The 25,584-nt window shown below is 37.0% G+C and overlaps 1 protein-coding gene across 1 annotated transcript; it reads left to right on the top strand.

The window, feature by feature from the left end:
* The first annotated feature begins 24 nt into the window (after nt 1–24).
* DCAF13 (DDB1 and CUL4 associated factor 13) lies at nt 25–25,103 on the top strand. Its single transcript, XM_025994805.2, has 11 exons — nt 25–262; nt 3,603–3,802; nt 4,389–4,496; nt 6,869–6,958; nt 8,623–8,778; nt 12,638–12,715; nt 14,554–14,636; nt 16,300–16,464; nt 22,091–22,226; nt 23,380–23,543; nt 24,460–25,103. The coding sequence occupies exons 1-11, from the start codon at nt 193–195 to the stop codon at nt 24,545–24,547; spliced, it is 1,338 nt and encodes a 445-aa protein (XP_025850590.1). The 5' UTR covers nt 25–192; the 3' UTR covers nt 24,548–25,103.
* The last annotated feature ends 481 nt before the right edge of the window (nt 25,104–25,584 follow it).

The raw sequence follows: 25,584 nt of genomic DNA, 5'->3' as shown, positions 1-25,584 counted from the left end.
CTTCGGGCCAACCTTTGTCGGCAAAACTACGGAGCGCGGCGCGGTCCAGCAGAGGCGGCGGACTTCCACACCGCGGAAGTCACATGACAGGAAGTCGTCTAGAAGAGGCGGAAGCGGCGTGTGCCTGCGGTGGCGGGGGGCGCCCGATCTCGGAGGTGAAGTTTGGGGAGTTGGGGACGCCCAGCAGCCAAAATGAAGGTGAAGATGCTGAGCCGGAACCCGGACAACTATGTCCGCGAAACCAAGCTGGACTTACAACGAGGTGAGACAAGTTATTAGGGAGTCCGCCAGCCCAGGGTCTGGCCCCGGCTTCCACGGAGCAAGGCTGAGGGAACGCTGGTGCCCCGGTCTCGTTCTTTCCCTGTTCCTTTAACCAAGGCAGACTTTGTGCAGGTAAGGACGTTGCGGGACTGGGTAGCAGATGACTTCTCTTCAAGGCCCTTTTTGAAGAGCTTTTTTCTAGCGGTAAGTGGGAAAGCGGGTTATACTTGGAATACTTCTGCCTGCCCCCTTTCAGCCACTGCTCTCCGACTTTGCTTAGATGCCAGCTGTTGAGAAGCGGAACTTGGAAGCCAAGCGCGTGAATTCAGGGATTTGACATTTAGGCATCTTTAAACCTCGCTAACGTTGGGCCACTTGACTTCTCAAAATTACGTACTTCAAACTGTGGGAAGAGAAAAAGTTGAAACTTAAGGTCATCAGTTTTCTAAACTCTCGTGGGGAAGGAAGTCTGATGGGGAAATGGCTAAAATGAAATTAATAACTCGTATTTATTGGTCTTATTTACTGGTCTGTTCCCCCATTAACATCCTGACTGCTATGACCGTTTATAGCTCATAATGTCAAAATGACAAGGGACTAATCATGTCTGAAGAGAATAACAGAGGCCTTAAAGCGGGAATAAAGATAAAGCATAAAATAAAGGCCATGTCTTCGGAGTTTGAGTAAGGGGGATAGAAGACGAGGCTCCGTGGGTATTTCTGTATTTTGCTTGAGCAGTAGAGGTTATCCATGTTTGTGTGAGTAACGCTGAGAGGTAAATATGTGGTCTCTGTTCACAAGATGTTTACAGGTTAAGTAACAAGATAGCAATGTTTCTAAAATGCAAATTAGGTTATCTCATTTGGACTTGACATCATCCTGCTCCTTGAACCTCTGGTCCCATCTTCCTCTCTAGTTTCACTAGTCACTACTCCTTGCAAGTAGCTTACCTTTCCCCTTGGAGATCTGAGTGCATTTTAGACATCTCTGTTTCAGAAGTTCTGTGGCACACACCCTTATTCAATTTAGCTCCTTCCTCTGAACAATAATCTTTCCATACTTATCCCCTGTAGTTATCCCCCAGCCCATTTAAAGCACTCTTCTTCTGTGCTTTGATCACATTTTTTAAAGAGATTTTATTTATTTATTCATGAGAGACACAGAGTGGCAGAGACACAGGCAGAGGGAGAAGCAGGCTCGGTGCAGAGAGCCCTACGCGGGACTCAGTCCCGGGTCTCCAGGATTACACCCTGGACGGAAGGCAGGCGCTAAACTGTGAGCCACCCAGGGATCCCTTGATCACATTTTTGTACTAACATCAGAGTATCATGTTGTCTCATGATGATTATTTTGGTTATCAGTCTTTTCCATCAGACTAAGCTTGCATAGAAGGGAAGAATCATGTTTCTATATCCACTGTATCTAGACCCCACCTGGCACATAAAGTGGTTGCTTTATAAACATCTGAACAAAGGAGTGAATGAGTGACTGGCTGATGTACACTCTTCCGTGTTAGGAAATTATTAGCCATCTGATGTTAAGGAGTATCTTATTTTCTATACCTTCCTATTTCTTTATAATTTCTGGAAGTCCTGGGTGGCTCAGCTGTTGAGCATCTGCCTTCGGCTCAGGGCGTGATCCTGAGGTCCCGGGATCGAGTCCCACATTGGGCTCCCTGCATGGAGCCTGCTTATCCCTCTGCCTGTGTCTGTGCCTCTCTCTCTGTGTCTCTCATGAATTAATAAATAAAATCTTTAAAAATAATAATAACAATTTCTGATGGTCTTTTTAAAAAGATTTTGAGACAGGGAATGCCCGTATGTGCAGGGTGGCGCATGAGTGGGGGAGGGGCGGAGAGAGAGGGAGCAGCAGACTCTCAGTGGAGCAGGGAGCCCACCACAGGGCTCAATCCCAGGACCCTTAGATCATGACCTGCACTAAAGGCAGATGTTTAGCTGACTAAGTCACCCAGGCACCCCTGATGGAAGTTTTAATAGCAAAATCAAAAACAGAAGTATGGTAGGCCCGTAAAACATAAATCAAGGAAGACATTTGTTATCTTTTTTTTTTTTTTTTAAGATTTATTTATTTGAGAGAGAATCTCAAGCAGACTCCCCTCTGAGCCCAGAGCACATTGTGGGATTCAGTACCAGGACCCCAAGATCAAGACCTGAGGTGAAATCAAGAGTCAGCTGTTTAACCAGCTGAGCCATCCAGGCACCCCATTTATTATCTTTTTTGATTCTTTGATTCTTGTTCAGGTGTTATTTCCTTATAAATTTTGATTGAATGTTGGATATAGTACCATTGACAGGGAGTCACAGAAAAAAGACAGCAAGTGAAGATGGGGGTAAGAAAATGCATTTGCTTTTAAGCATTAAGGGTTTTTTAGACCTGTGGACTTAGAATTATTTCTAAGCACAACTATTAACTCAGCCAACATGTTTGGCAGCATAGCATAATAGCGAAGAAAATGGATTCTGAAGTCAGACTGCTTTGATTTGAATTGTGACTTCATAACTTTATAGGCAAGTTACCTTCCTGTGCCTCATTTTCCCTATCTATAAAATGAGAAATAGTAATAGAATTTACCCCATAGGGTGCTGTGGAGATTAAATGAGTTAATATTCAGTATTTGGAACAGTGTCTGGCACATGGTAAGCTGTTTTTTAAATAAGTAAACAAATGTGTGAAATGCTCAATAAATAGTAACTATAATCATAACTACAACACTGTATGCCTGTCAGTACAGTGATTAGCACTGGAGATTGATAGTGTTCCCTGCCCCAGAAAGAGCTTAGAGTTCAGCTGGGCAAACATTTGTTATACATTTGTTTTGTATCAGGTACTGTGCTAGGCTTAAGGAGTAAAGTGAGGAATGTAATGGAAGGCCTGCAAGGGAGAAGCCGAGGGTTATATATAGGATCTAATTTTGCAAGATGTATGCATTCCATGATTTTTTGGAAGTTTTGGAACAGTTTCTTTTCTTTTTTTTTTTTTTTTTTTTAAGATTTTATTTATTTATTTATTTTTTTCATGAGAGATACAGAGAGAGAGAGAGAGAGAGAGGCAGAGACAGAGGGAGAAGCAGGCAAGGAGCCCGATGTGAGACTTGATCCCGGATCCCAGGATCACGCCCTGAGCCGAAGGCAGATGCTCAACTGCTGAGCCACCCAGGCGTCCCTGGACAGGTTTCTGAGTAAACAATGCTTTTGTATTTTTCAGTGCTAGGCATATAACAAAGGCTTATTGAATAACCAATTGAATAATTAAGCTGGGGAAAAATAAAAAGAAATACTAAAAATGAATTATTTTATTAAGAGAAGTCATTTTTATTTCAGTTCCAAGAAACTATGATCCTACCTTACATCCTTTTGAGGTCCCACGAGAGTACGTAAGAGCTTTAAATGCTACCAAACTGGAACGGGTATTTGCAAAACCATTTCTTGCTTCCCTGGATGGTCACCGAGATGGAGTCAATTGCTTGGCAAAGCATCCAAAGAGCCTGGCTACTGTCCTTTCTGGGGCATGTGATGGAGAGGCAAGTGTCATTCTAAACATTGCTATTTTAGAATAAAAATAGTTGTGTTACAAGTATTCTTTAGTTTTGTGTTACTGTGGATTTTAATTTGTTTGATTTCATTTTTCTAAGTCCTGTTTTCTATTAATTCTCAAGAATGAATTCTGTTTGAATTACAAACTACAGACTACAGTAGTTTCTCATCTGAGCCTCAGAAATTAGAAACGTAGCAGCTGAAGGCTCAAGCATGTTGTTTACAGTAGTAAAGGTATTTGTGAGGTTGGGTTTTTTTTATTAACCACCCCCCACCCCCAAAGGATGTTATTAATGATTCAACACTTATTTCCACTCTGGCAAGAAAAGAAAGCTTTAAAACACTTTAAACTAGAATCAACAGAGTACTTAACAGATTGTATTTTCTGCTTGTTGATATACTTATCCATATGCACTGCAGTATTTTAAACTAGAGGATTTTGTTTTTAGCAGTCTGGTAGAGTGACTCATGGCTTTTTCAGTGTGAATTTATTTTTCTTGGAATGTAGTACTCCTGTGCCTGAACATTTTATGTTTATATTTTACTAAAATTTCCTGACATGCTTTATCATAGGTTAGAATTTGGAATTTGACTAAACGAAAATGTATCCGCACAATACAAGCACATGAAGGTTTTGTACGAGGAATATGTACTCGATTTTGTGGGACTTCTTTTTTTACTGTAAGTATAATGCAATTAAGTCATTAACTCCTTCCAGCCTATATGAGGCTGAACTAATGTTTTCTGAATTCATTTATTTGTTCCAAGAGCCTTTTAGAGTTTCACAACCCTGAATACCTTCTTAAAGCCTTGAAAAGTCCTAGTTTTCTTTATACACTCCAGTCTTCTCCATACTTCTTGTTTTTTTTTTAAAGAAATAATTGCTTAACATGTTATCAAACTAATATTTTATAAGACATTGAGAAATGGATTAATGCAAAGCAAGGCTAGAAAGGTAGTTTGGTTTACTCTGGAAGATTTTTAAGTGTATGTTTCAGTGGCATTAAGTACTTTCACATTATTTTGTGACTATCACCACTTTTTCATCTTTCCAAACTGAAACTCTGTGCCCATTAAAAAATAACTCCGTATTTCCTTCTGCTGTCAAAATCCAAAATAGGCTACTTTGCAGAGATTTCAGGTGTTTTTCACTAATGGGGTTTATACAGGCTTCATGATTCTGTATCCAGTAGGTTGAAGAAGGAATTGGGGTGGAATTTGGAGCAGACTGATGATAACTACACTTTCAACTGGTTATTCTTAGGATTACTGGCTGGTTTTTTTTTTTTATGCTTGAAATGAATAAAGACTGAAAAATATTTCGTATTCACTTTTCTTCGGATAAGACACATGAAAACTACTTGTTGGCAGAATTTCAGTTTCAAAAAATGTTTAATATACAATGTTGCAAAAGATAAATCTTTATTACCTAAATTTCATAATATCTACTATATCCCAGTTTGTGGCACCAGCATATCTTTATTCAGCTTACTCAGCTTTAAGATAAGCAATTCTGGCCAGGCACATATTGCTTGGTCTCTCATTTCTACAAAATATTAAACTTTTCTCTGGACTGGTGATCTGCTTTGACTCAATAGACTGTGTAGGGGAGCTTAGTCAATTATAAGGGAATTCAGTCTTGAGCTTGCAGACACTGTAGAAACTTGATAGAAAAAGCAGTCTTTGGGGTGGGCATTCTCAATGACAATTTATCCTGTCTTCTATAAATACTAAAATTCCACTGGGTCAAGGCTAGCAAAGATCTTGGTACCTAAATTACATCTTACTAACTCTCAGTGATAGATTTCAAAAATTGAGTTTTTGGTATGTTGCCAGTAGCTCAGATTCAGGTTGCTAATAAAATATAGCCCTGTTAAATACCTTTTTCCTATTAGAAGGATGTTTTTAAGGATTCTGTTAACATCCTCAACAAAAAAAATTCCTGTCTGACCTTGATACCAGAACCTTTCTCCTAATTACTTTCCTGTTCTAATATCATGGACACTATGACTTGTTTTGCAAGAAGGGTTTCATTTTTAAATTTGCTATAAGGAAAGCTGAATTTACACTCCTCTCGTAGATAAATATATAGCTTTGTTAATATTTTTATTTAGGAAATGGATGTAGATCATATATAACATAAATGTAAAAAAACTAGAAAGTTAATGTATCCTATATTTCTACTTTCAGTTAAAACTAGTGGTTTGGTGTAGATACACAATTGTTCACAGCCTGATTATGATTATTTCATGTTTTTGGCCCCACATTAAGTTTTATTGTGCATTCTGTTTTGCACCTTATTTCAGCGGTATCTTGAATGGATTTACCACGTGCCTAAGTCTAAATTACCACTGTTTGTTACCTTGCCTTGATTTGGGCTCAAGTCCCAACAGTCCTCCCCACCATGGCTTTATCACCATCTGTGCAGCTGTCAACAAAGTGAAAAGGCAAATGATGTCTTTACAACATTATGAAAATAGTTTTGACTTCATGGATCCCTGAAAAATTCTCAGGATCCTTCAGAGGTCTGCATTTCACAATTTGAAAACCACTGACTTAATAGTTTTTGGAGTCTTACATCAATGTGAAGAAGGACTTTACCCATGCCAAGATTATAAAAATGACTTCCCTTTAATTTTTTACATTTAAAATTATACAGAATTTTATATTTATGTCAGGTATCAAATTGGCTCAGACTTTTTAAATGACTAACTTGGTATCATAATACCATTTTATTATTATCCATTTTTCTCCCTAATTTGAAATGCCATCCTTACTAGAGTATGCAATTTTTTGCCATATTTATAACCTAACTTTGTTTCTACTCTCCTTTTCTCTACTCACACTGTCTTACTTTAAATTTTATGTACTCGGTGTATTTGTCACAAATATTTACTATAACATGGTGGGACATAAATGCATCAATAAACACAGTACTAGGAGGATATGGGATGTGTATTTTTTAAACTAGAGAAGTTTATAGTTTGATTTATATGTTAGCAGATTTATAGTTTATAACAGTTCATTATCATTTTAATAATAAATGTTTTGAGGTTGGTGATGACAAAACTGTGAAGCACTGGAAAATGGATGGACCAGGCTATGGAGAAGAGGAGGAACCATTGCATACAATACTAGGAAAGGTACAAAATAAATTAACCTGTACTTTGTTAAAATTCTTCCAGAATTTAATTTAAAAAAAAAGAAGAAGTGAGACCTCAGGCTGCAGTAATTGACCTATTTTAAGCAATATTTAATGCATTTAAGGTCTTTTGCAGTTAAAGAATTTGAAGGGGTCTATGGTGTTCATTGTATTGGGTTCAGTTTCTGTGTTTAGCTGGAGGATGCAATGAAACATTTCCTGTGGCAAGTCCATGGGAGGAAATCTATAAGAAAAATAATGCTTCAACTTCTCTCTGATTTATATTATCATAGATGGAGGACCTGTATGGCTCAGTCAGTTAAGCATCCGCCTTCTGATTAGGTCATGATCCCAGGGTCCTGGGAGCCTATTTCGCCCTCTGTCTCTGCCTTGCTCTCTCCCTCTCTGTTTCACATGAATAAATAAATAAGTAAAATCTTTACAAATATATATATATATTATCATAGATCTTACACAAAACTCAGAATTTCTTACTTGAAAGGACGGACCTCTGAGGCAATGAAGAGATATTATGATGTTTTTTGTATAAATCTCATTTACATTTCTTAGAACATTATTCTGCAAATCAGATGATATGGTTTAGTTATAGCTTAAGATCATACATCCTACCCACGTTTTATAAAATCTTTAAAAACAATGTCTTTTCTCTAGGAACTCCAAATGTTACTGCAATATTTCATCTTATCCCTGTATCTGAGGTAATAGGAATTAAATCTTGCTGTGGAAAAATTTGTCAGACTTGCCTTCATGAATAGAAAATAATTGGAAGCCTGCAGATGCTCTTAAAAGCCGAAATTATTGGCTAAATATTTCCCTTTAATTTGCTTTGCAAACATTTTTTTACCACATGGTTAAAGACAGATTTTAATTTGGCCTTGAATAGATCAATCACATCTTTTAAGTGGATAATACCAAATGTATCAGATTTTATTGATTTTAACAGTATTAGCATCCACCATTGCCAGGTTTATTTCTCCCCCTTAATTTTAATGCAGTTTTTGGTTTCTGTGTTTCTGTCCTGGGAATCAGTACCTTATATGTTAAATATGGAACTAAGTGTTTTAGACCTTACCTTTGCATTTCATTAATTGGTTGCAAGATCCTTCAATACCCAGTGATGATTTAGGGATTATTTCAGTGATGTATTCAAACTTAATTAAATACAGCCAATGAGGGATCCCTGGGTGGCTCAGCGGTTTTGGCACCTGCCTTCAGCCTAGGGCATGATCCTGGAGACCCAGGACCAAATCCCACGTCAGGCTCCCTACATGGAGTCTGCTTCTCCCTCTGCCTGTGTCTGCCTTTCTCTCTCTCTGTGTCTTTCATGAATAAATAAGTAAAATCTTTAAGAATAAATAAGGGCAGCCCGGGTGGCTCAGCGGTTTAGCGCCACCTTTAGCCCAGAGCCTCATCCTGGAGACCTGGGATCGAGTCCCACGTCAGGCTCCCTGCATGGAGCCTGCTTCTCCCTCTGCCTGTCTCTCTGCCTCTCTCTTTCTCTCTGTGTCTCCCATGAATAAATAATTAAAATATTTTTTTAAAAAAAGAATAAGTAAAAAATGAGTGTGGATAAATATATTTAACATATGTAAATTTGAAATATTAATGATAGACCCAGTTATAACAACATTTTTGCTCTTAAAGACAGTGTATACAGGAATTGATCATCACTGGAAAGAAGCTGTTTTTGCCACATGTGGACAGCAAGTAGACATTTGGGATGAGCAAAGAACAAGTCCTATATGTTCAATGACCTGGGGATTCGACAGTATAAGTAGTGTTAAATTTAATCCAATTGAGGTAATGCTGCTTTTTGAAATACTTCTGTTTACTTACTGTTTATTTAATAATTTCAGCTCTGCTTAGGAAACTTTTATGCGTATGATAAAGAATTTCATTTAAATGTTAATGAGCTTTTGGCACCTGGTTAGTTTTCCAGATTATATCTGAGTTGTTACACCTTTGGTCAGATCTCAGTGTATTTGCCCATGTTTAGTTCCAGATACTAGTGTTATGCACCATTAGAGGAAGGTGTGTGCATGTGCTCATAGGAGTAGAATTCAAGCAAATAGTGTACTGTGAAACTTCAGTTTTACTCATCCCTTCAATGCTCATGTTCCATAGAGTACATCATGGTTTTTTTTGAAAAATAATCATTTCTTAACTCTCTTCAAGGTCAGAAGAAGCATTGAGCATTGTTTTCTCTAATTATTTGTAAGTGATAAAGGCACTAATGATTTATAATATGTATGTTTGCTACCATACTGCATAACGATAATTATATTTTTCTTTGCTCAGAAGTCTGATATGGTGATTTCTAAGACCTTCCAGGTCTAAAGGAAGAGTTGGAGGTTAAACTCTTTATTCTGAATTTAGGAAAGGAGGCTGCCCTAAAGGCTAAGCTAGCCCTTGGACTTAAGACCTTTCCCTGAGCTATTTCTGAATACATAACAATAGGTGAATTCATTGTCCAAAAGACTCAGTAGAGATGCTTTTTCCAGAAGGAAGAAAAGGAAATTGCTGCATGTATAATCTTCAAAGTTATCAAGAGATTATCATGTTAGATAGTATAAGAGAATATCCTGGAATGTAAGTTTTATACTCTCAGAGACCTGAGCTGGTAAAAGGGACAAAAAGGATAAGTCAAAGTAGCAGGGTATAAAATTGTTTGCATGCAGTATTGGAACATGGGGTGTAATAGTTTGGTGTGACTTTGGCCTTGTAGTGCTACTGAGAAGTCACATGGTCCGAGGACACTCTTCCTACCCCCAGCACATAACCACCTGCACACCTGTCGGAGGGGTTACAAGTTTAGAGCAGGAGGTGGCAAATTGTGGTTTGTGAGCCCATTGCCTGTTCGTATAAATTTTTACTAGATCACAGCCGTGCCCTTTTGTTGATATATTGTTTGTAGCTGTCTTTGTACTATGATAGCAGAATGGCTCACAAAGTCTAAAATATTTACTCTTTGGTCCTTCACAGAAAATGTTTGCTGACCCCTGATCTGGAGTATCTCTCTGTACTGTATCTTCCTTACTCCCTCCTCCATCGCCTTTTGGTTGTAGAAGTGAGATATGACATGAGGGGGCAAGCCAGCTTTGCAGAGCCAGGCCAAGGTGACCGTAGGCAGAAGCAGGCTACAAACACAGGCAATTTGTAGGAACATTTTGTGTCCTACTTGGTGTGGAGCTAAACTGGAACTGTACTTTCTGCCAGTATACCTTGGCATTGACCTTATACAAGTCACAGTTCTCTGTGTTTGCATCTTTATTTTTAAAATGAGAGTAATTTTCTCTTCCTGTGTACTTTTGTAGGTTTGTCATGAGGTAAAACATGATAAATTATGTGAATATTTTTTAAAGATGCTACCCAAATTTAGTAGGATGTTATTACTATTAAAAAATTAAACAGAACAGAGAGATATTGATTTCTACTTTTCTGAGGGATAAACAGTATCTTGCTTCTCTATTTTGGTGAACACCTGTGTGAGAAGAGTTGATGGTTAACTCCAAAATCATAATTAGTTATTAGTGATGACCTAGTGACCATGTTTTTCAAACCTGCCTGTATAACAATTATATTTATTCATCTGTGTGGGTTTTTTTTTTTAATTACCCTTATGAACTGAGTGGTGAAAGCAAATGGTGTGTGTGTCCCTTATCCTATATTAAACTTAATGGGAAGGGCATGCTGCTGTGAATAAATGGAGCATATTTGTCTCCTCTAATCATTAATAATTAATTTTCTGATAAAATATTGAAGCATAGAATTTTGATAAAGCCAAAAGTTTTATGCTGAGCATCACCACATTTTATAGTGTAAAAATTGGCTTTTCAGTCTAGGTAGAATTTTTTGCTTTGCTCAGATTAAAGTCTATTTTTAGAAATGGAATCTAGTTAGACCTTGCGGTGGCATAATGAAAAACCAAGAAAGATTGAGAGGAGTCACTAACTAGGGGACAGTCTCAGACGAAGTGATTTAAACAAGAAGGTTTTGGAAAGGACTGAGAAGAGCTCATGAATGTAGCATTAGCTTTATGATGTTTTATTTGAACTGCGTACACACTGACTGTAGGAGTTAGCTGGCCATACAGCTCTATAGTAGAGAACTCTTCTTCCTGCACTTGCAGGAGATAGGCTGAAGCCAGGAGTTGAGTGTGTCAGGAACCATGAGTGAAGAGGCATGGTGGAACTCAGGCTCTGCTGGTAGGTAGAGGGCTTGTTCTCATGTGAAGCTAAGGGTTAGTAATATCAACCTCTTGGACACTATAACTGACTTATAAATAAATTAAATACTTGTGTTGGGGGCAGAAAGGATGTTCTCTGACGATTTGCCTTAGCAGCACAGGGCCAACTCCCATCAAACTACTGCACCCCATGTTCCATACAAACAATTTTATACCCTGCTACTTTGACTTAATCTTTTACCCCTTTTATCAACTTGGTTCTCTGAGAGTGTAAAACTTACGTTCCAGGATGTTATACCATCTAACATGATGATCTCATGGTAACTTTGAAGATTAGTTTATACATGCAGCAATTAAAAAGGTGGGCAAAGAATAGGCTTAGTTTATACAGAGTTAATGAACATGAGGAAATGTTTACTACAAAGCAATAGTTTATATGTTTAGGAAATATTGCTATATCGATAAGAACTCTTTAATGCCACAACTTAATGATTCCTAGTTGCAGTAAAATTGACATTTCCACTAGTGTATATCGATTCAGCTCTTTGTACTGAAGTTTTATCAATAGAAAAAGAAGAGTTGGGCAGCCCGGGTGGCTCAGCGGTTTAGCACCGCCTTCAGCCCAGGGTGTGATCCTGGAGACCCAGGATCAAGTCCCGTGTCGGGCTCCATGCATGGAGCCTGCTTCTCCCTCTGCCTGTGTCTCTGCCTCTCTCTCCCTGTGTCTCTCATGAATAAATAAATAAAATATTAAAAAGAAAAAGAGTTGAATTTATGAAAATGTTTATTGAAGTCTTATTGGTAATACTGAAAAATAGGGAATAGGTTTAAGAACACAATTATCTGAACACTTCCATCATTGTCATGTAAAATACACTTGTGGGGGGCAGCCAGGGTTTAGCGCCTGCCTTCGGCCCAGGGCGTTATTCTGGGGTCCTGGGATTGAGTCCTATGTCAGGCTCCCTGCGTGGAGCCTGCTTCTCCCTCAGCCTGTCTCTGTGCCTTTCTCTCTCTGCGTCTTTCATGAATAAATAAATGAAATCTTTAAAACAAAAAAAAAATTAAAAATAAAAATAAAATACACTTGTGGGCATTTAGCAATGAAAATGCTTGACTGGGGTTGCTGAGATTATGACTGATTCATTGTTCTCTTAAAAACAGACTTTAAGGGACGCTTGGGTGGCTCAGTGGTTAAGCATCTACCTGTGGCTCAAGTCATGATCCTGGGGTCCTGGGATAGAGTTCTACATCAGGCTTCCACAGGGAGCCTGCTTCTCCCTCTGCCTGTGTCTCTGCTTCTTTCTCTGTGTCTCATGAATAAAAAAATAAATGTTTTTTTTTTTAAAAGAAGGACTTTAATATTATAACTTTGTATCTTAAACATAAACATTAAAGATAATTGAATCATTTGTTCTTTGAACGGACATGGTTTGTTGCCAAGCCTGGCTTTTAACTGGTGATTGTTATTTTTAGACATTTCTCTTGGGAAGTTGTGCTTCTGACAGAAATATAGTACTGTATGATATGAGGCAAGCTACTCCCCTGAAAAAGGTGAGTTTTAGTTTGTTTTCTTTGTACAATGAGTGACAAAATATGGAGCAAATGTTTTTTTCAGAATTAAAAATTGTTTTCATAGGCTTGTTTTTAGAAGCCAAAGTAATTATAATGGCATTCTTCAGCTCCCTTTTGCTTTTTCGAGACCTTTAAATTTTTACTAGGTACTGTATCCTAGTTAACTTTGTATCTTCCATAATGCTAGTAAATTTTAGGCATTAAATTGGTACTTACTGAGTTCAGAGTTCTTAAGTATTGCATCCCATTACTTCACACCCCATGGTTGTCATGACACATACAGTATTCTGTTCTAGAATGTTTTATAATGAATACACATAACCAGCTTTATTTGTTTAATTACACACTGATGGATACTAGCTGACATTTTGTTTAGATAAGCACTACCTTGTTCAAGGGGACAGATTTCCCAGCAGTTTTCAGGCAGTCATTCCAGGACTTAGACTGAAGCTGACACAACCTTAAGCTGACTCTCAAGAGGGACACACATGTTGTCAGTAAAGAGGAGTGCCATGAAGGAAGGGTATAAAGTTGATTTCAAGTGCTTGAACTCCGAGTACAGAAGGGCCTGGACACCATTCGTGCGCTTTGAGTCCATTGTGATAGCCCACATGTGTTTTAATGTTTTGGTTGTTCCTAAACCATTTTTACTACATGTAATAAATTCAGAAATATTAGAAGTAAAGTATATTCATTGAAGTTTGAACTACATAAAAATGATAATCTTTCCAAAGTAGACTTTAATCACTTCACTCATTCATATGGTCTAGTGGGCAGATCTTGTATGAACTTGGGTGTTAGATCTTAAGCAGGTAACTTAATCTGTGTTTCTGCTGTAAAATATTAATAATTACTTTCTAGCACACCGGTAAGAATAAAACATGGTATTTTACCATTTAGCAGAATGCTAAGATTGAATCTAGTTTAATTAGTAGTTTCCTCCCCCTCTGCCCTTCCATCTTCTGTTTTTAATGATGTTCCATTATTTTTAGTTGAAGAAAAGAACTATGGCCTGGCTTTGAAGGCCCACCAAATCTGGTCCCAATTTGCATTCCGTTGATTTATTTGTTTCAGTCAGTAAGACAGCATTTAAATAGGGTTTGTCACAGGCAGGTCATCCTAATGGAGGCAGAAATGCTATTTTCTGTTTTTTCTTTATTCTATATATGAGACTATCATTGTTCCTTCTATCTTTTCTCTCCTATACTTACTAGTTCCCAATGGGAAGTGTAGTTTTAGAAACATAGGGGAGGGGATTTTAGAGATTCTCCTTTAGTGGACATGTGCCTGAAAGGCTAACCATCTACAGTGGGCAGTTACACACAGCAGAAGATTATCCTGCTTACAATGCCAGTAGCATTCTTGTTGAAAAACACTGTAACATACTGGCCCCTCACAGGTCAGCTCATATTATTCTTGTCTTTTTAAAACCTTTCTTCTCCCCTCTAACCCTAAGATCACTATTAGTTTTGCCCCCTATTTGATACTTAATCATTTATGGTTTCTTTATATTTTTCCTTTTCCTACATAGATTTCATTTTTTCTGACTAAACTATAAGTTATTCAGGTTGAGGAACCATTTATTAAGCATTTTTATATTTTTCAGTATTTACTACTTAGCCTGTGTACTCTGGAAACAATTACTGATTGATTTCTTTTCTTGTTGCACCTAGCTGAGTACCATGCACACAATAAGTGTTTACTAAATATTTGCTTAAATCAGTGTTAAAAAAGGAAAGGAAATGAAGTGGGAGACTTATCCATTTGAGAGGGAATTGATTTCATGGTAATGGGTTAGTGTATTCTTCCTTTCTCAGGTCATCTTAGATATGAGAACAAATACAATATGTTGGAACCCTATGGAAGCTTTCATTTTTACTGCAGCAAATGAAGATTACAAGTAAGTTTTCTTCTTTTTAAAACATACTTATTTCTATGTGAAGTGTCTCAATTGTATAAATCTTACTAATATGTTTTCCTCAGTAGTAGTCCTTCAAATATAAGGTGGAAAATTGTCACTTTTTTTGCTAAAATAAATATATTTCCCAAATTGGAGAAGAGCTTCTTAGAAAAATATTCTCAAAGTGATACAGACCAGGGACAGTAAACTACAACACATGGGCCAAATCCTGTTTGCTGCCTATTTTTATAAGTAGTTTTATTGTATTTGTATAATTGTTTTTTTATATATGTGCATATATATATATATAAAATATATATATGCACTGTATATAGACTATATATACAATATCATTTGTATGTGGTATAATATAGTTTTCTGATTTTAGTACACCCTTTGTCTTTTTCTTTTTTTTAAAGATTTTATTTATTTGACAGCACAAGTGGTGGAGGAGCAGCAGGCAGAGAGAGAAGCAGGTTTCCCACTGAGCAAGGAGCCCAGTGCAGGGCTCGATCCTAGGACCCTGGGACCATGACTGGAGCTGAAGGCATACGCTTAACCAACTGAGCCACCCGGTCACCCCTTAGTATAAAAAGCCATAGTCACTCTTATATATCACTGACAAGAGTGGAAATTTGTTGGAAATGACTAGTCAATTTAAAAACCTTTTTAAAAGTACTGGGACGCCTCGGTAGCTCAGCAGTTAAGCATCTGTCTTTGGCTCAGGGCGTGATCCTGAGGTTCCAGGATCAAGTCCCACATTGGGCTCCCTGTGAGGAGCCTGTTTCTTCCTCTGTCTCTGCCTCTCTCTGTGTCTCTCATGAATAAATAAATAAAATCTTTTAAAAAATCCTTAAAAGTGCTCATGCTTTTGGACTTAGTAATTTAATTATAGGAATTTGTTCAAATTTTATTGAATCTGTCCTGTTCAGTTAAAGATTGAATTTCAGGGACGCCTGGGTGGCTCAGCAGTTGAGTGTCTGTCTTTGGCTCAGGGCGTGATCCTGGGGTTCCAGGATCAAGTCTGCATCGGGCTCCCCGTGAGGAGCCTGTTTCTTCCTCTGCCTATGACTCTCTCTCTCTGTCTCTCACGAATAGATAAATTAAATCTTTAAAAAAAAAAAAAAAAGATTGAATTTCAAAATTCAAATACTGGAATTTAAGAATTATTTAATATTGAAAGTTGGAAATTTTTTGTTAATTATAAATAAATGTATTTAAATAAATTTTAAAATAATTTTTAAGCTATTTCAACTCATTTATACAACCTGAAATGTCAGAATACAAAGCTTTAATACAGTATTACCAATTTTGTTAAAAGTATGTATGTATTAACATAGTAAAAAGATAAGTAATTATACTGCACTAACTGATGTTCTCTGGATGGTGGAATTAAAGATAAGTTTTGTGCTCTGTACTTCTTTGAAAGTTTCACATTTTCTACAATGAGATTTATGTTTATGAGGATGGGAGTATATGAGTATAATCTTAAGGAATAACAAAAACTGGTAATATTTTCTCTGTCCCTTAGCTGCTATGTGAAAAAGCTATATATTTAGTTATGCATTATTTATTTAAAGATTTACATTTTCCCAGTGTCTCTTAGTACTACACATGCTTCTTTATAGAAATTTGTATGGAATAATTAAAAATTCTTTTACAGCTTATATACTTTTGATATGCGTGCATTGGACACTCCCGTAATGGTACATATGGATCATGTATCTGCGGTGCTTGATGTGGATTATTCTCCCACTGGGAAAGAGTTTGTGTCAGCTAGTTTTGATAAATCTATTCGTATCTTTCCTGTGGACAAAAGTAGAAGCAGGTATGTGACTACCAATAAACCATTTGTTCTTGTTTGTTGTTTTCTTGTCTTGAGTGTCATTGACCTTTTTTTGAAAGGTAATTTGGTTATGTATATGTGGTGCAACTCACATCCAGGTATTGTTACTTAAGATACCAACTTCCACTGTGTCATCCATGGGCAAAACAGTTTCTTTCACTGAGTAGGATATTAGCTTTATATAATGTCTTGATATGAAATCTTAGTGTTTGCCTTAAGGCAAAAGCCTTTCTTTCAGAATTGTTTTTAAGTGTTTTATAGTACACTTTTTAAGAAATTTTTTTGAGCACTTACAGGTTTACAATGAAATTGAGAGATAGGTACAGAGATTTTTTTTTTCTGGTAAGATTTTATTTATTTATTAGAGCACGAGAGAGCACAAGCAGGGGGTGTACAACAGAGGGAGAGGGAGAAGCAGGCTCCCTGTGAGGCCTGATCCCAGGACCCTGGGATCATGACCTGAGCTGAAGGCAGCCACATTGACACATCTTAATCACCTTAAATCCATAATTCATTCTATGTGAACATCCTGTGGGTTTGAGCAAATGTATAAGGACATACTTTCATCATGATAATATATAGTATTTTAATTGCTTTAAAATATAATAAACTTTAAATTTTTAAAAAATTTGTTAAGAAGAGAAGTTAGAGAACTTAGAGAAGTTTTCCCTCATAGTTTAAGAGAAATTAATAACAATACCTTTGTTGGGCAGCCCCGGTGGCGCAGTGGTTTAGCACCTCCTGCAGCCTAGGGTGTGATCCTGGACACCCGGGATCAAGTCCCACGTCAGGCTCTCTGCATGGTGCCTGCTTCTCCCTCTGCCTGTGTCTCTGACTCTCTCTCTCTCTCTGTGTCTCTATGAATAAATAAATTAAAAAAAAATCTTTAAAAAAAATACCTTTGTTTTTTTTTTTATTCAAATTCAGCTTATATACACTAAAGCAAAAAGAAAAAAGAAAAAAAGTTTAAATTGTCAAGACCATTCTTCCTTCATTCCACTTTGTAGGTATATGCCCTGGAATGACCTAGGTGGGAGATATACTCAGCTGTCCTATACTCCATTTGTCTCTTGTTCTATAAGCACATCGAGTGTAATTAAAATGTTAGGTTGTGTGTTATTTTATACAGCTTGGCCCCTTATGACATATTACATGTTATTGAACGTAGTATATATTTATACATCTATATTGTATTATATATTGCTGCACTGAGTTAGTTTATAGAAAACTGGCATTTTGACTGTGCTTGGTTTTTTGCTTTATGCATTGACTTTAAAACCTAACTCCTGTGTAACATAATAGCTGCTTATATAGTGGACTATGGTTTACAGAGCACTTCGATGCACATTCTTTTTGTTCATTAGTAATTCTTTATATGTGTTCCTGGAAGCATATTCAAAGCAAAACCAAGTAAGTTTGAAAAAATTTCCCCATAAAAAATAATGATAATTAGGGTATCCAGCTGACTCGGTAGAGTATGTAACCCTTGATATCAGGGTCTTGAGTTGTTCAGGTCCATGTTGGATATAGAGATTACTTAAATGATAATTAAAGTATTATAGTGGTTTTGCTCATACTTGAAGATATGATTACCTCTATTTTCATACAATGATAGTATTGACATTGAAATTTTATTTTTTTGACATTAACATTTTTAAAGAATAATCTAAATATTCAATCTAAAGTACCATATTAATATATATACACAATATATGCATGCATATACATAAATGCATATACTTGATTGAGTGTCCTACTCTTGCTTATTGGAATTAAAGCTCAGTGGGGAGAAGATGGACTTCTTGAAAGATAACAGAATGATTGGAGGTAGGAAGGGAAAGGAAAGAAAGTGAATGGAATCTGGGAGCGGAAAGAACACAATATGTGTAATGAGTGTGGGAAGTGATGATCTGTGATAGAGGACAGCAATGTGGAGCTGGTAAAGCAGTGTGTACCCAGATTCATAAAGACTGGTGGTAGCAAAGTTGTTCTGGGATCCTTCCTTTACTTAAAAAAAAAAAAAAAAAAAAAAAGTCTAGAGAACATTCACTTTGGTATTATAACTACAACAGGCTAGAGAAATCTCACCATTTTAGTGCAATGATGAGAATTTTGGTCACTACTTTTATTGATAACTAGCCTAGCTTCTACAGTGGTGAAGTTTTTTGTGTCTTTTGAAAGAGTGATGTTCATTTTTCAAAGGCATATCATGTCCTCCTCACTCACCATTGTTCTGTTCTAACAGGGTCAGAACTAGGGTGCATCTAAGTGAGGTACCTTGGGTGCAGAATTCAAGGAGTTACTCATTGTTGTCAGGGTCGTGCAGGTGCCAGCCCTGTGTTTTCACCTCAGTTTCTTCACCCTCATCCCAGCCCTGTTTCAGGAACAAAAGATCTTTCAAACAGTGCCTCTGAGAGTCAAGCAACTCATCCATACCTTTTCTGTCATAGCCAACCTGCTTGTTTAACTCTCTGGTGTTTTTACTTGCGATAGTTGCATCTTTCTGCCCTGTAATTTGTGGGAGTCATACTGAATCCTAACCCTTCTTGTGTCATTGGTTATCAGCATATCATTGTCATCATTGTTGTATTTCTGATTTAAAAAGTGCTTGATGCTTCTCCCTCTGCCTGTGTCTCTGCCTCTCTCTCTCTCTCTCTCTCTCTCTCTGTGACTATCATAAATAAATAAAAATTAAAAAAAAAAAAAAGGGGGATCCCTGGGTGGCGCAGCGGTTTGGCGCCTGCCTTTGGCCCAGGGTGTGATCCTGGAGACCCGGGATCGAATCCCACATCGGGCTCCCAGTGCATGGAGCCTGCTTCTCCCTCTGCCTGTGTCTCTGCCTCTCTCTCTCTCTCTCTCTCTCTGTGACTATCATAAATAAATAAAAATTAAAAAAAAAAAAAGTGCTTGAATCAACAGCATACTGACTGGAGTATTCTGAGGACTTTGGTCTTCACTCCATCCTCCATGTAGAACTCCTGGTATTGGTTTGCATATGGCTTGTTGGCCTCTTTTACAACTTACTTGATATTCTCCAAACTGTCACGGTTTGTTGGGATTGTTCAGTCAGGCTCACAGCAGGACTGATAGTTTACATTTCTTCTAACATCCCTGGAAGATACTAAGAATCAGGGGAATGTAGCCCTCCATTATTTTCTTTGCATCAGAATTTCCAAATACTTTTCTAACATGATGCATAAGCAGACACAAAGAATGGGAAAAGAACAAAGAAAGAGTTAAGAGAATTAAATGAGTTTGGGCACCTATGATCTCAATTGCCCTGCAGCTGAGTTCAAGCTGAATTATTACAAAGCTATTGTGGTATCCAAGTATAGGTCTATCTTCAAAAGCTCAAATAATTCCAAAGTTGTATGAAGTAAGGAGTTCTTATGCCCCATTTCCAGGGAGTGGTCTCCTGATGTCATTTAGAGATTTTGTAATCACAGTAGTGATATATTGCCACTTGTTAGGTTTAGATATAAGTGGTACTTCCTTTGATCTTTGCCTTCATCTGCTTAAAAGGTAGTTCGAGTTTGTTCTGTGGTCCGCTCTAGTTCATTGCAAAGATCAAATAGCACAGCCAGTGCTTTGAATAATCTTTATTTTTTTAAATATTCTTTGAAAGATTTTAAAATGGTAAAATTTAGTTTTAAAGTAAATTTTTAATAGATAATTAAAAATTACAGGTAAGTCAGTATTTGAAATTAGACTTCTGTTGGGATTTCATTCAATATTTACTAATAAGCAAACAGATAAATTACTTGCATTCACATGGAATAATTTGACTGTACAGTAAAGACTTTAAGTTTTTAAAATGTATTTATCTTCTTTTTTTTTTAAGATTTTATTTATTCATTCATGACAGACACACACACAGAGAGAGAGAGAGAGAGAGAGGCAGAGAGGCAGAGACAGGCAGAGGGAGAAGCAGGCTCCATGCAGGGAGCCTGACATAGGACTTGATCCTGGGTCTCCAGGATCACGGCCTGGGCTGAAGGCAGGCACTAAACCGCTGAGCCACCGGGGCTGCCCTGTATTTATCTTCTAATAGTATAACTTTTAGTGAGCTTTGTAAACCTTTAGCATGCACAAACCTCTAGAAGTTAAGAACCCTGCATAGTTTACCATTAAGGAGGATCTTTTTTCTTTTTAAGGAACTAACCATTGAATTTGACTGGTTTCATGCGTGAACAGGTTATTTTTTTAAAACTTTTTAAAAAATAGATTTTATTTATTTATTCATGAGAGACACAGAGAGAAAAAGAGAGAGAGGCAGAGACACAGGCAGAGGGAGAAACAGGCTCCCTATGGGGAGCCTGATGTGGGACTCTATCCCAGGACCCTGGGATCACAACCTGAGCCAAAGGCAGATGCTCAACCACTGAACCACCCAGGCGTCCCCAAGTTTTTATTTTAATAGAGTGTTCTTTCTAACCCCATCCTTCCCCTTTTAGAAATAAATTTTTTTAGGATTTCTCTACATGTTCATTCAAGAGCTTAAAACATATCAGAGAGTGTAAAAGGCTAGTTTTGTGAGTGTATCTCTCATATTTTTTTAAAAAATCTGAGTTCTTTTTGGTCTGGTCATTATATATGGATTTTCTTTTCATGTGCAGAGTGTGCTGAGTTTGTTTCCTTTCTCTCTAGTCTGCATTTTGAATCATCTAACCCAGATGTGGAAAATTCATTTCTCCAAAAGTCCTTATTTTTTCTGACCTTGTCTTTTACTTGTTTTTTAATGCTCTTCTTAACACTTCCCAATATAGTGTCTTCTGTGAATTCACTTAGCATGTTTCACAGCCTTTGCAAATAGGTATGATATTTTACATCTCCATTTATTAAATGATTCTTAACTCATTAGACACTTCTATAGCCCTCCCTTTCTGTTCACACATGTAAATCATCAACACTCACTTTAATTAAGTAAGCTTTTTAAACAGTTTGACCAAAACAAAAATCAGACTTTAGGATCAATATATCAAATTGTGCTCTTTGAATGCCATTACCTTTATTTTATTTTCCAGTAAAATGAAAAGAAAAATGTGATTGTTGACTTGAATTGATTTGGAGGGAGGAGACAGTCTATCTCTTATTGTTAAAAAAATTACTCTAGCTTCAACATATTCTATATGCCTTCAGTAATTTTGTGAACTTTCCTGGGCATCTAGTTTTACTTTGTTTGTATTTATTTTTCTTACCGGATTGTAATTTCTCCTGAGAACAGGAATGTTGTTTTAACTCCCCAGGACTTAGCATAGAACCTTGTTAGTTTGGTTCAGTAAAATATGTTAAATTAATTTGAATTTCCCATTTCTCTCTTCAGACTCAGAAATGCTATCCTGATACTTGATAGGCAATGGTTAAAATCTGCATCAAGGGGATCCCTGGGTGGCTCAGCTGTTTAGCGCCTGCCTCTGGCCCAGGGCGTGATCCTGGAGTCCCAGGATCGAGTCCTGCATCAGGCTCCTTGCATGGAGCCTGCTTCTCCCTCTGCTTCTCTCTGTGTGTGTCTCTCATGAATAAATAAATAAAATCTTTTTTAAAAATTAAGAAATAAAAATAAAACCTGCATCAAAATCCTAATTTTAACTTAATTCCTCTTCTCTAGGGAGGTCTATCACACAAAGAGAATGCAACATGTTATCTGTGTGAAATGGACTTCTGACAGCAAATATATTATGTGTGGATCTGATGAAATGAACATTCGTCTATGGAAAGCTAATGCTTCTGAAAAATTGGGTGTGGTAAGAGAACCCATTTTCCTTCATTGTCATTAAACTAGTTTCTAATTTAGTAGGTATCATTGTATTGTAAAGAATTTATTTGAAGTATTTTAAGTATTTTGATCAAACGCATAGCTGTGATAAAGAAGTAAATTAGCAACAAAACACAGGGTTGTATTAAGATTTACTTTTTTCATGTCAGACACCTTCAGAGGCCTTTGTTAATTCAAATGTTTGATAATATTCAAAACTTCTTGATTCTTTGTGTTTTCCTTGAGATAAAGAGAGAAGGTGTAGAGACTGGAAGGCTAAAACTGAGAATACCTGTTTCTTCTATTAAAGGAATAGTAATCAGGCACATCAAAGGCTACAAGTGCCTGTGAGGTCTTCTAATATCAAAAACAGCGAAACACCAACTTCAAAAATAATACAGAGAGCTTCAGACTATAAAGAAGATTCAGTGAAGATATAATAAATGTTACCATTGGCTGGATACCTCTGGGTTGGGGGTTATGGTTGGTTTTTGTTTCGTTTTTGATGTTTTCCTAAATCATCAAACGTGATGTGTTTCATATCAAACATGAGTGTTTATATCAGCAACAAATACTGAGTTTAAAAAGGAAAGGTTAAGTGTGAGTTATTTTCTACTTAGTCCCAGTAGGAAAAATCAGGACATGATAAACAGTAATTAAAGACAATTTTATTTTAGTTTTAATGATTGGTAAGTATTATTATGTTATGCCTAGGTTTCAAATCATCATTGTAAGTTCCTCTAAATCATGTCATCCTTCACTTAAATTTGTTAAGCAAAACCTTGTCATTACAGAATTGAAGCTTTTTGTTTTCTGGTTCAGTAGTGATTTTTACAGAAAAATGTTGAGGGATTAATTTAGTTTTTTTCTATGTTATTTATGCCCAGAAGAAGGTCCGATTCAGTGGTACACATAGCCCTACTCCCTCAGCACTGATATTTTAACTTGGTGGCATCTGTCTACATTGAAGGCATACAGTCTAAAAGGAAGTTCAGTGTTTGCAGAGACAGGACTCACAGAATTGGCAATTTTGGTTAATGTCCTAGAGGTTTAGTTTTGGGGGGAAAGGGTGCTTCCTAGCTTTGTTACATGAAGAAAAACAACAAACCATTCATTGAAATTAAAAAAATGCATTTTTCCAGCTTACATCACGAGAAAAAGCAGCCAAAGATTATAACCAGAAGTTGAAGGAGAAATTTCAACATCATCCTCACATAAAACGCATTGCTCGTCACCGGCACCTACCAAAATCCATCTACAGCCAGATCCAGGAACAGCGCATCATGAAGGAAGCCCGCCGACGAAAGTATGATTTGGGACATTTGATTCTTTCTCAGTACCTTTTTCTAACTTCCTCTCTCAGCTCACCGGAAATAAACAAAAACCTGCCTTTTAAGGGAATAGTTTATGCGCCATTATACAGTAGAGATGTTTTTGAATACTTCCCTGAAAGGGAAGCAGTGACTATCTGAGAATTTCCACTGCCTGTTTTTTTGAGATTGTATTTAAAGGACAACCAGTAAAAATGAATTCCATCAAAATAAGAAAACATTCCTGGTCATATTTTTTCTTATTTTGATGGAATTCATTTTTACTGGTTGTCCTTTAAATACAATCTCAAAATTTAAAAACTGTTGAAAATAATGTTTTAAAAGATGATTTGTAATTAAGCTGGAGTTAAGAGATATATTTTCCAAGTTAAAGAATGCAAAGAACTCATAGCACCCATTTCTTGAATAAAAATGTTTCTAATATGCTTCATCATAGAAGTTCAGATCTAAAGCAGAGCTCCCAGGCAGCCCCAGTGGCTCAGCGGTTTAGCGCCACCTTCAGCCCAGGGCCTGATCCAGTACCACGTCGGGCTCCCTGCGTGGAGCCTGCTTCTCCCTCTGCCTGTGTCTCTGCCTCTCTCCATCTGTCTCTAATAAAAAAAAAAAAAAGAAAAAAAAAAAAACATTAAAGCAGAGCTCCCACCACCATTTTCCCGGTAGAGTGTTCTCCTCTTTGGAAAAGGACACTGTAAGGTTGATGAGAGAAGGAGCAATTAAATAACAAAAGTTAATTTCTAGCTACTTTTTACCCAATCTCCTTGTGAAACTTTTTTTTTCAATAAGGTATCTTGTAGTGAAAGAAAAGACTTTGATTTTTGTGAGAAAGTTTTCCTTAGTTAAGGTGATTTCTCATAAACTTGCTCATATTTTGTATATCTTGTTTATTTCTAGGGAGGTGAATCGTCTCAAACACAGCAAGCCCGGATCTGTGTCGATTGTCCCAGAGAAGAAGAAACACATAGTGGCAGTTGTGAAATAATACTTGGTATCCCTACCAATCCTGATGTCTAATCATTTGTTACCTATTGATATGCAGACTCTGCAAATAAAGTACTGGTTCTAGAATAATAACACACGGTTTAGTTACAGGTAGAGCACTATGTACCATGAGAAATGGTCCTGAAAGGTGGCCTGGTTGTTAAGACTGTCCAACATTTTAACCCTGATCTGCTTTCTTATTTCACTCAAGAATACAGTATTTGCAAACTAACTGTTTATTACCGTTAGAAATTGCAGATATACTTCCTCTTTGACCTGTTATTGTAGATATACTATACATTTGAATTTATGTTTAAGACCAAACCTCTCTTTTGTTACCTTTAATACTACTTTGGGTAACTATTGCAGTGATTCTTCCTGATGATACATAACATGTGGAAGAATTATGTCAGAACTTTCTCAATTCAATTTTCTGTGCTTTATTTTTATTTGGCTTTTTGAGAGTTTAAAGATGATCAGTCTGCATTTATATAACTTTTATAAGAATTATAATTTATGGTTTAAGTTAATAAAACATCCTTTTCTCTGCATTGTAACTTTGATCCATTTCTGCTAAACAATTTTTATCCAATCACACTAAATCATAAATAGTTCGTGTGTGATTTATGTTGGTTTTTTTTTTAATTGTAGTATAGTAAACTCTTATGAGTATATATGACCCACATTTTAGGAAATTTTAAGTAAAGAGATTTTTAGGGGGACCTGGGTGGCTCAACTGGTTCAGCACCCAACTCTTGCTTGCAGCTCATGTCTTGATCTCTCAGGGTCACAGGTTCAAACCCCATGTTGAGCTCCATGCTGTGTTTGGAGCCTGCTTAAAAAAAAAAAAAAAAAACTGAATTAGTTTTTAAAAACACAAAAATAGGGCAGCCCTGGTGGCTTAGCAGTTTAGCACCACCTTCAGCCCGGGGTGTTATCCTGGAGACCCAGCATCAAGTCCCACGTCAGGCTCCCTGCATGGGGCCTGCTTCTCCCTCTGCCTTTGTGTCTCTGCCTCTCTCTCTCTCTCATGAATAA

The sequence above is a fragment of the Vulpes vulpes genome, chromosome 13 (genome assembly GCF_048418805.1).
Source record: "Vulpes vulpes isolate BD-2025 chromosome 13, VulVul3, whole genome shotgun sequence".
NCBI lineage: Eukaryota > Metazoa > Chordata > Mammalia > Carnivora > Canidae > Vulpes > Vulpes vulpes.
This window is presented reverse-complemented; position numbering and strand designations above follow the sequence as displayed.

Excerpts from the sequence above, each read along its gene's own strand:
- DCAF13 (XM_025994805.2), top strand. The coding sequence starts at position 193 with ATGAAGGTGAAGATGCTGAGCCGGAACCCGGACAACTATGTCCGCGAA. Across the intron at positions 8,779-12,637 it reads TTAAATTTAATCCAATTGAG|ACATTTCTCTTGGGAAGTTG; the intron begins GTAATGCTGCTT and ends TGTTATTTTTAG. Across the intron at positions 12,716-14,553 it reads AAGCTACTCCCCTGAAAAAG|GTCATCTTAGATATGAGAAC; the intron begins GTGAGTTTTAGT and ends TTCCTTTCTCAG.